The 11,672-nt window shown below is 36.8% G+C and overlaps 1 protein-coding gene across 1 annotated transcript in view; it reads right to left on the minus strand.

The window, feature by feature from the left end:
• The window catches only part of LOC142163841 (polygalacturonase-like), a 43,999-nt gene extending 36,251 nt beyond the window's left edge, over positions 1 to 7,748 (minus strand). Inside the window, exons 1-3 of the mRNA XM_075220986.1 lie at positions 7,530 to 7,748; positions 6,766 to 6,897; positions 6,416 to 6,613 (exon numbers count right to left, since the gene is read on the minus strand). Coding sequence (XP_075077087.1) covers positions 6,416 to 6,613; positions 6,766 to 6,897; positions 7,530 to 7,748 — 549 coding nt within the window. The remainder of the gene's footprint in view (positions 1 to 6,415; positions 6,614 to 6,765; positions 6,898 to 7,529) is intronic.
• Between the last annotated feature and the right edge of the window lie 3,924 nt (positions 7,749 to 11,672).

Consider the following 11,672-nt stretch of genomic DNA (forward strand, 5'->3'; position numbering starts at 1 on the left):
TTGAGAATTTTATTTGATTTGGTGCTAAATTCGTAGTTCTAGGTGTTATTTTGGCGATTTGATCGCGCAAGCAGGTCCGTATGATATTTTTAGACTTGTGTGCATATTTGGTTTGGAGCCCCGTGGGCTCGGGTGAGTTTCGGATAGGCCACGGGATATTTTGGACTTTGAAAATCTGGTTTTTCTGCAGATTCTGTGTTCTGGCATGTCCTTTTTCGCGTTAGCGAAGGTACTCTCGCGAACACGAAGAATAAACTGGACAGCTGAAGTTTTCTTCTTCGCTAACACGAAGGCTTGGTCGCGAACGCGAAGTGATGGGGGATTACCCTTCGCGAACGCGACCGGCTCAACGCGAATGCGAAGCATGTGGGGACCTGGGGGGGTTGGTCGTTCCTTCATCGCGAACGCGATGCATGCCTCGCGAACGCGAAGGCCAGGGGGAGTAATCATCGTGAACGCGAAGGCTTGGCAGCCAGTACCCTTCGCTAACGCGACAGTGCTCTTGCGAACGCGATGAACACTGTCGCCCGGTACTTAAGAGAATCCAAAACGGGATTTTAGCCAAAAATTTATTTTTCTCAAAAATCAAACGGTGAGAGGCGATTTTTCAAGAGCCATTTCTTCCCCAAATTGGTGGTAAATGATTCTAAACCATTTTCTTTCAATTACCCAATACATTTTATGAATTATCACCCTAAAATCTAGCGTTTTCATGGTAGAATTAGGGGTTAGGGTAGAAACTAAGAATTTTAAAAATTTGAGGATTTAGACCCCAATTTGAGGTCGGATTCCAAAACTAATTACATATTCGGACTCGGGGGTGAATGGGTAAAAGAATTTTGGTCCAAACCTTGGGTTTTGACCAAGCGGGCCCGGGGTCGATTGTTTTCGACTTTTTGGAGGAAAATTTGGAAATTTTAATTTATGAAATATAGTTGATTCCTTTAGCAATATTTGATATCATTGAGTAATTTTTGAATAGATACGAGTGGTTTGGAGGTGAATTCCAAAGGAAAAACTGTGATTGAGAATTAAGTGGCCTTCGGAGCGAGGTAAGTGTTGTGTCTAACTTTGGCTTGAGGGAATAGGTATTGTGTAAGTATCTGCTACGTGTTTTGTTGTTGAATTTGACGTATAGTTGAGGTGACGAGCATCTATACATTGTGGTCGAGTCATAGCATGCAAGTGAAATTCTATTTCTTGCAAATTTATAGTCTTAAATCTTGTTACCCATGCTTATTCTTGTTGTTGAAATATTGAGAGACTTGTATTGTATCTTGTTCCACCAAGGTCGATAAAATTATGAATATTGATTCGAGGTTGAGATGTTAAATTGTGAAAGTAATCATTGATGAAATCTTGATTTCTTGTGAAACTTCTCTCTATCCGTTGTTATTGATTCTGTGAATTATGAGGAAGAGTGTAAAGCACGAAGGGTGATGCCGTGCATGATTTATTTATATTGTGAGAAAGAGTGTAAAGCGTAAAATACGAAGGGTGATGCCGTACATAATTTATTTATATTGTGAGGAAGAGTGTAAAGCACGAAAGGTGATGCCGTGCATAAATTATTTATATTGTGAGGAAGAGGGTAAAAGCACGATGAGTGATGCCGTGCAGTCTCATTTGTTATTTGGTGAGGTTGAGAGTAAAAGCACGTAAGGTGATGCAGTGCAGTTTTCCTTTGCTGTTTTAATTGCTCAATTCGTTTAAGGATATTCTGTTTAATTCTGTCTTTTTATTATTCTCACTCTTCATGTTGTATTCCCCCACTTTATGCCCCCTTCCCATTATTTCTGCTTTATTGCTTTATTTACTGTTATCGCCACTAGCATGATTATACTGTTCAGGTTATATGTGAGTGTCTTGTCTTAGCCTCGTCACTACTTCGCCGAGGTTAGGTTCGACACTTACCTGTACATGGGGTCGGTTGTACTGATGCTGCACTCTGCACTTTCTGTGCAGATTTTGATACCGGCTCAGGTTGATCAAGATTTGCTACTGGTCCGCTGTCCGGAGACTCAAGGTAGATGTGTCGGCGTTCAAAGACCTTGAAGTCCCCATCTATCTTTTATGTCCTACTGTTTTCTTTCATTCAGACAGTTGTATTTCTTTCAGACTATTACTTGTCGTAAATTCTAGAATGCTCGTGAATTGTGACTCCAGATCCGGGTGGTAGCAGTTAATATATGAAATACTCAAGAATGCTTGGAAAATTTAATTTATGAAATATAGTGGATTCCTTTAGCAATATTTGATATCATTGAGTCATTTTTGAATAGATACGAGTGGTTTGGACGTAAATTCCAAAGAAAAAGCTGTGATTGAGAATTAAGTGGCATTCGGAGCGAGGTAAGTGTTGTGTCTAACTTTGGCTTGAGGGAATAGGTATTGTGTGAGTATTTGCTATGTGTTTTGTTGTTGAATTCGACGTATAATTGAGGTGACGAGCATCTATACGTTGTGGTCGAGTCATAGCATGCGAGTGAAATTCTATTTCTTATAAATTTGTAGTCTTAAATCTTGTTACCCATGCTTATTCTTGTTGTTGAAATATTGGAAGACTTATATCCGGTTCCACCAAGGTCGATAAAATTGTGAATATTGAATCGAGGTTGAGATGTTAAATTGTGAAAGTAATCATTGATGAAATGTTAATTTCTTGTGAAACTTCTCTCTATCCGTTATTATTAATTCTGTGAATTGTGAGGAAGAGTGTAAAGCACGAAGGGTGATGCCATGCATGATTTATTTATATTGTGAGGAAGAGTGTAAAGCACGAAGGGTGATGCCGTGTATAATTAAATTATATTGTGAGGAAGAGTGTAAAGCACGAAGGGTGATGCCGTGCATAATTTATTTATATTGTGAGGAAGAGTGTAAAGCACGAAGGGTGATGCCGTGCATAATTTATTTATATTATGAGGAAGAGGGTAAAAGCACGATGGGTGATGTCGTGTATTCTTATTTGTTATTTGGTGAGGTTGAGAGTAAAAGTACATAGGGTGATGCCGTGCAGTTTTTCTTTGCTGTTTTAATTGCTCAATTCATTTAAGGATATTCTGTTTAATTCTGTCTTTTCATTATTCTCACTCTTCATGTTTTATTCCCCTACTTTATGCCCCATTCCCATTATTTCTGCGTTATTACTTTATTTACTGTTGTCGCCACTAGCATGATTATACTGTTCATGTTATGTGTGGGTGTCTTGTCCTAACCTCGTCACTACTTCGCCGAGGTTAGGTTCGACACTTACCAGTACATGGGGTCGGTTGTACTGATGCTGCACTCTGTACTTTCTGTGCAGATTTTGATACCGGCTCAGGTTGATCGAGATTTGCTACTGGTCCGTTGTCCGGAGATTCAAGGTAAATCTGTCGGCGTTCACAGACCTTGATGTCCCCGTCTATCTTTTATGTCCTACTGTTTTCTTTCATTCAGACAGTTGTATTTCTTTCAGACTATTACTTGTCGTAAATTCTAGAATGCTCGTGAATTATGACTCCAGATCTGGGTGGTAGCAGTTAATACAATTTTATGATATTTCGCACTTATTATATTTCATCTTAGTTAGTTATTGCTAATTTCTGAATAGAATTAAGGAATTGGTTAATGAAATATTAGGCGCCATCACGGTTCCGTTGGTGGAAAATTTCGGGTCGTGACAAAGTGGTAACTAAAAAATAGCCATAATTTCAAAAGTAATCGAAATTTAGCCACTTTTAATGTAAAGATAAATCTGAACGAAAACACTGTTCAAAATGTGGAAAATATTCCATCACAATATACTGGAGTTCCAGTATAGTATACTGGACTTTCAGTATAATATACTGGAGTTGCAGTATAATATACTGGTCCAACATAATATCATGGAAGGTCATACACAGGTGCTCCAATCTCCAGTATATTATACTCGAACTTTTCGTGTGTTGGAGTTCTAGCATAATATGCTGGAAGTTCATACACGGGTGCACCAATCTCCAGTATATTATGCTGGAACTTTCCGTATTGCAGTAAAATAGTGGCTATTTTTCAATGACTTTGCAAGTACTGGCTATTTTTCAATTACCAGTCCGAAAACTGGCTAGCCCGTGTTATTTTCACAAATGAACTTTGAGCAGGATTGGGCAATGATATATTTAATGAGCCAGTCCATCTTAATCGGCCCTAATACAACCCAAACAACATATTTGCCACCCCTACTGCTTTACGCTGATTGTCCCATAATATTTAAAAGTTCTTAGTTACTCTTGACCTTCTCTCGACTTGAATAAGACTAATTTATGTCATAGAAAAGCGATTTCCAAAAGTGGATAGATGTGTATGTCACACCCCTTTTCTACCCCCAAAAAGTTATGTATATGAATTATTGTGGGTTAAAGAGTTTTTTCAATTAAAATGACAAACTTGAATAGGGATTATTTTATTTACAGAGTTGCCATTTGGAATTGAGTTTTCGGGTGCTCCAAGTCACCTTTTATTTGAATCCCCTAGTCAAAGGAAGGTTTGACTCTATTATTATTGGTCTGTGAAAATAAAGTCCAGGTAAGAAATTTTGTTGACCGGGGAGAAGGTGTTAGGAATTTTTCGAGTCCCGTGGTCCTAGCACAGTCGCTTTATTGACTATATTTAGCTTAAATTAATTTTGGATAAACTGTGATTTATATGATTTTTATGTTTTTCCTATGTCCGCTTTTATTGCTTGATTATGGAGTTATGGAATTATCTCGTATGTGTACCTATTGATAACACTTTTATTATTATTAAGATTATTTTTTGTCAAAGTCGCGCGAACGCGTACCTTGAGTTATTTTGGGAATTATAATTATGTCACGCGAACGTGTACATAATCACGATAATAAATTAAAAACGCGCCTAAAGCATTCTAGCATAATCATAGGTTATTTCTGAAATAATTTGAGATTATTATGAATGCCAAAAGCTATGGAATTTATTGTGGAAGGAATAAAGTAAATTATTTATGGAAAGATGCACTAGCTTATAGCCTTATTGACATTTTGGGTCAGCTTCTATCTAAACCCATATATACTTAAAATGATCAATTCTTACAAGATTAAATACGGCCCAATTCTCCAATAAAATGATTGTCCAATTGATCATAATAGCCCATTCTCTCTTAATTCAAAATCAACTCCAACATCCTAAATTCTTTTTCCTAACATCAACTTGAGAGCCCCAAAATATTACCCAATCAACATTTAATATGAACAAATGAAATACGGAGAATCCAACAACGAAAATCTAACCCAAGCTCGAAGAAGACGTTTCGGCTTAATGTACAAGCATATATGCATAACAATGACTGGGATCTCATATGAAAATTATTTATAAAGAGAAACAGTGAGGCAAGATTAAGCAAAGAAACATCAACTAATTTAGGCATCAAATATTCAAAGTCATCAATATGCTCGAAACACTTAAGTCAACAAAATAATAGCAGTGTTCATATATTTAAAAGCATGAAGTTAACCAAGGAAAAGAAATAGTAAAGAAATAAAGGGATTGCACCTTAAGAATTCAAATTTTTTATTTATTTAAAGGAAAAACCCAATACACTTACACGATAGCTACGATGAATTGGCAACTAAACTCAACCAACGACAATGACCACGCCGGAGAAACTCGACCAGAACCTCTCGGAGTTGCAAACGGACAGCTCGTCGGTTCGACTAGAATCTGTGGTGGCGTTTTGGGGGTTATTTGCTGGAGTTTTGGTGCGAAAACAGGGAAGTTTCAGGTGGTTTCATGATGGTTTCATGACTATTAGTTGAAGCTCTTGCCTATGACATTTTTAAGTTAATTTTTCAATGGATCTTTTGTTTTCTATTGGCAATGGCTATGTTGCTTATTAAGGAGGAAGAAGTGATCGATTTAAGCGTAGCTGATCTGTTTTTAGCGGAAAAAGCAGGTACGAGCTGATCTCTCTTGAGGAGGAACCTGCGGCGCCAAACTTTTAGAAGAAGGGATCACTGTTAGGGCTATTTGTCCTTCTTCCTCCTTTCTGTTCTCTGTGTGTGTGTGTTTTTAGAGAAATAAGGGAGTCTGTATTTTCTGCCGAGAATAGTGTGTAGATCTGTGAGAATCCACAGAGAGGAGAGGCGGCTCGGGTCCCTTTCTAGTGGGGATCTGTACGTTTCTTTTGAATGAGGGACATGTAGGATTGTGAGTGGGGACAAGTATGAGAGAGGGGACAAGCATGGGATAAGAAAAAGTGGAGTGAGGACAAAATGTGAGGACAAAGAGTAAGGGAAAGAGGAGTGGCGAAAAGATGGAATTGGGAAAGATGGAGTGAGAAGTGAAGTGTTGGGGTAATTTTAACCTTTTCTCAAACCCCAAAAAGGAAAGAAAAGAGATACAGAAAGTATCATCAATTTAATAATAGATAAGTGATTACCAAAGCAAATCGTGTAGTATAATTTGGATGATAATCAGGATTTTCTAACTGAGCGTTTTGCCACCAAACTGAGCCTTGCCCATCAATAGTTCCTTTTCCTTTAACAGATATTCCATTTAGATTTTTGAATTCAAGCCATTGTAATAACCCTGAACCCCAAACTGTAGGGTTTGTTGGTGCTATAATTCTCCCATCCAACTGTTCAAAAAAAAAAAAAAAAAAAAGAAGAAGATATAAGACAAAGATAGATCTATGGTACATCGTCAATTTCAATGTGTTATCTGGAAAGAATAATCTGTGCTGAGACATAAATAAAGATGCGATCTCTCGCTCTAATATTTAAGTTTTACCAGCAAAACAATGTTTTCTTCGCAATGTGGTCCTGAAAAAGAGATAGGTCCAACTAGGAAATCATAATCTGATGGAACCATCATAGTTGATCCTTCAACTTTGCAAGCTTCGATCCACGTCGCTTCAAATGCCTGTCAAGAATTGTTAGATAACCATGTAGAAGAAAAACTTATAGAAATAAGTACGAGGAAGAGACATGTAATGCACAAAATGCTAGTCATGTACCTATAGTGAAATTCGTTGGTTAGGTTTGAATGAAACAATTTTGTTGGCATGAAAAAGAAAATATTATACCTTAACCATGATTACAATTTTTTTGGGTAGCCAGGGAAGGTATAAAAATGTAATAATATATTCTAGGGGTTTTAGTTTTTCAAGATTTTAATAAGTTCATCATTGCCCATTGAAGACATAATTAAGTGATACTAAAAGTACACTCTCTAATAATTACTTTTAGTTGCACATTTTAATATGGTATCAAAACGTCAGAAGTAACTAATTATCAAAAGAATTTAAGTTATATGTACTGATTTGGTGTGAATTGTTTTTACACAATCAATGTAATTTAACATGTTATAATAACTTATTACCATTTGTTTTAGGTTAACAATCAATGCAATTAAGTATAGTTACCTGCAATTACATTTTAAGTGTCATGTATACTTGTGTAAATAATTAAATATTAGCATTCTCAACGACTTAAAATTTTATATAAGATAATCACATAAACATTGTGATATACTATATAATAGACGCATCTTACTTTGGTGTCATCTGTGGTACCGTCACCTTTAGCACCATAGTCTAATACATTAAAGACCGAAGAATTCTCAATATTTTGTTGTGGAGGTTCTTGTTTTCTGCTCCTTCTATGTCTGCCCTGCTTGCCTTTTCTAGCATTGCATATTGCACTCTCCAAACAACAGATTAGTAAAAACAGCAAAATGACTAACTTCAAGAGATTTATACTAAACCTCAACATTTTTATGAGAGAGAGAGAGTTAACAGGTGTAGTCTTAATTAGTTGATGATGTTAATTAATCCATAGAATATATATATTTATAGGCTTAAGTCTTCTAACAAACCGAACGCTGTGCAGTCATGCGATGAACATTACCTTTCTTGTAGTGTTGGATAAATACATGCAACGATTTGAAAACGAAGTACAATCTTCAATCATTACAGACAGGAACATGAGACTCAACTATATTTCGAATAGTTAATGATTTCTTTATGACCATATCTTAATTATCTTGTTTAATTAGGTATTTCAGTTAACAAGAATAATATTCTTTTAAGCTAAAAAGAATAATAGGAGTTACGTGCGTGCATGATGTAGCTGCTTTTCTTCTGCTATTGATGTATCTTTTGACTCAACATCACCTACTCGATCTTACTTGCTTGTAGGTGAGATTAATCTAGATTAATCTTCAAATAACTTGAGGTTGACAAGTACTTATCAGAGGCGGAGCTAGCCCATCGATTACGGGTTCGGTTGAACCCAGTCGCTTTGATCCAGATCATGTATTTGTCTTACGAAATTCATTGAATATGTAAGAATTGTTAATTTAGAATCCAGTAAATTCAAAGGACTAGAACCTCGAACCCATAAAACTCTAAATCCCGGCTTCGCCTATCGTACTTGTTGAAGTTGAAAATAATCCTAAATAGATGTGCTCTAGGAAAATAATGATTGCCAAGTATTTCACATATTACCTTTGGTAGAGAGGAGTTAGTGGGATATGATAGAGATAAACGCTAGAATTACGTAGTTTTGCTTATGCATTAATTATCTTGATGGTATCAAATAGGTCGGATGAGTAGCAGGGATAAGTAATTCGAGTATGTATAATTTGAGGTTTAGCTCTTTGGGTGTGTTTAGTACGAAGGAAAATGTTTTCAACATCTATATTTTTTTGAAAAATAATATTTTTGAAAAATAAGTGATTTCTTTACATAATTTTTGATATTTGGTTATTAGTTAGCACAAAATAGTTTTTGAAAAATTATAATATAGGTAAATACTGTGGGAGGTGAAATAGGTGAGGAAAGGTGGGGAGAGGAGCAAGGTAATGGGGGTCTGGATCCGAGGTCAAGGTCAGGGGTTAGTGTCACTATCCCAATTTCCCACTGAAGGATGTCGTGATGACACCTAGTCTCTAAGACTAGGTAAGCCTAACATGCATGGAAAAATAGCGGAAATAATAATAAAACTTTAAATTTAAACCATCTAAACTATCATAACAGAACTCAATAGTATAACTGACAATAATTCCCAAAATCTGGTAAAACTGAGTCATAAGCTCTACACAAGTATACTAGAAAATCTCTAGTACAACAATGTCTAGATAAAGAGTAAACAGTAGTAAAATAAAGACACAAGGTGACTCTGACGCCTGCGAATACCGGGCAGGTATACTTTGAAGTCTCTGAAATGTATGATCCACTCACTGATGCCTAGCCTGAGTCGAGGTACCTGGATCTGCACAAAAATATACAGAAGCGTAGTATGAGTATACCACAACGGTACCCAGTAAGTATCAAGCCTAATCTCGTTAGAGTAGTGACGAGGCCAGGTCAAGACACCTACTAGGATAAGAAAAACTAAACAAGTATAGTATAGTCTAATAATGAAAATGAGGAAATAGTAACAATAAAGCAATACAACAAGGTGAGCTACAACTGAATTTAAAGTAATAAAGGTAACAAGGAAGGAACACATAATAAGAACATCATGGAAACAATGCGGACAATTGCAAGTGAGAAAAGTGAGAGGTAACAACAAGAATCACAATCGAGGTACCGCCTTGTAATCTAATTTCACTTCACAATCACAATCTTTCCTTATACCGCCGCATGAGCCTTACATTTAGATAGTTTTGAAATATTTTTTCCGAAATAGCTACATGTAATTTAGCCCACCTTATGTCGCCGCGTGACTTCAAGTAATTCTCTTACTAGCAACACATACATAAATCCCACTTTATGCCGCCGCATGCACATTAACCCCTGCCCTTATGCCGCCGCATCCGCATCAATATCACAATACAATAATAACTCGCACCTCAAGTGCCCATATACTACAACTTGTCAAAAGAATCAACAATATCAATATTTCCATAACAAATGGCCCATGGCTTAACCACAATATGTACCAAAATCTCAACAATAACGAAATAAAAATGGATAGCTCAACAAGAAGGATATCTCAATAATTTAACAACTTTGCCTCAATGTGATGACGACTTTTACAACTTCAAAATTAATAACTCAACAAGAAGATATTCCATGAAATAACAACTTCAAATAAGGTAATTCAACAATTAAAGAATTAACAAGACAATAAGGGCGATAATAACTTCAACTAAAGCATGTAAGAGCAAAATAACAAGTAAGAGATAGAGCAAGTGTTAACAATATCAAATAAAGCATGTAAGGAAAGATTAAGATATATAAGAGTTGATTAACAATGGAAGATATAACATGTTATGACAATTCAATTAAAATCATGAAAAGAATCTAAATAGCCTAAACCGGTCAAATACCATATATAACCGTGTACCCACCCGTCACCTTGCGTACGCGACTTTCACATGACACAAATAGCATAATCAACCTAAATTCTAAGAGGTAATTCCCCCACACAAAGTTAAGAAAGATACCTCAAACAAGCTAAATCAACCCACTAGTACGCCTTTCCTGCGAATATTCAACTCCGAACGGCTCGAATCTCGCCAAAATAACTTAATACCATAAATACAAACCATAGAAAACTATTCTTGATAATAAAGTTACAATCTTTAAAGAAAATCAAAAAGCTAACACTAAAAGTCAACTCCGAGCTCACACCTCAAAACTCGACCAAATTTACAAAATCCGAACACTCATTCAATAACGAGTCCAACGATACTAAAATTATCCAATTCTCACATCAAATCGACCTTCAAATCTTCGATTTATAGTTTAGGAAGTTTTCACATAAATCCCTAATTTTTCCAATTCAAAACACTAATTAAATAATAAAAATAATGACAGATTCATGAATAAAAAGTAAATTCGAGTCAAAATCACTTACCCCGATCCAATCCTTGAAAACCTCTCCAAAATCGCCCAAAATCGAGCTTTCTAACTCAAAGTGTGAAAAATTAAATAAACCCTCGACTCTAACCCTTTTCTTCTCAAGCATTCCGCATCTGCAGCCTCCTGTCGTGTCTTCAACTACGCACTTGCGGAAAGTGCATCGTTGGTGCGGCTCCCACTAAGGTCAGGCAAATCCACTTCTGTGGTCAAAACGCGCACCTGCTCTCCCACTTCTTCGGACCAAAAAGCGCTTCTGCGCGTCCGCACTTGCAGATGACCTCTGCTCCTGCGATCCAAGACCATCCTGGCCATATCCGATCCTGCGACCAAATCCCCCGCACTTGTGGGCTCGTAAATTAGGAAACCTCCTCGCATCTGCGTCTCTTCCAACCCTAGCTACTCTATGCTTCTGCGATTAACCAGCTGCACCTACGGCCAAACTCACCGCAGGTGCTATGACACCAGAAACTTAGCTGCAACAGCTATTCCTTTTAAGTCCAAAATAGACCCGAATCAATCTGAATCATGCTCGGGCCCCCGGGACTCGTCCGAACATATCATCAAGTCCTAAAGTACATAAGGGACCCACTCAAGGCCTAAAATCGCATCAAACAACATTAGTTCTACAAATCGCACCCCAATTTAAGCCTATACGATCCATGAACATTCAACTTTTAAAACTAACATCGAATCATATCAAACCAACCCCGAATGAACTTAAATTTTGCACACATGTCATAAATGACACGACAGGCCTATTCCAACTTTGAGAACCAAAATCTGGACCCGATATCAATTAAATCAACTCTCGGTCAAACTTCTCAAC

The sequence above is a fragment of the Nicotiana tabacum genome, chromosome 9 (assembly GCF_000715075.1).
Source record: "Nicotiana tabacum cultivar K326 chromosome 9, ASM71507v2, whole genome shotgun sequence".
Taxonomy (NCBI): domain Eukaryota; kingdom Viridiplantae; phylum Streptophyta; class Magnoliopsida; order Solanales; family Solanaceae; genus Nicotiana; species Nicotiana tabacum.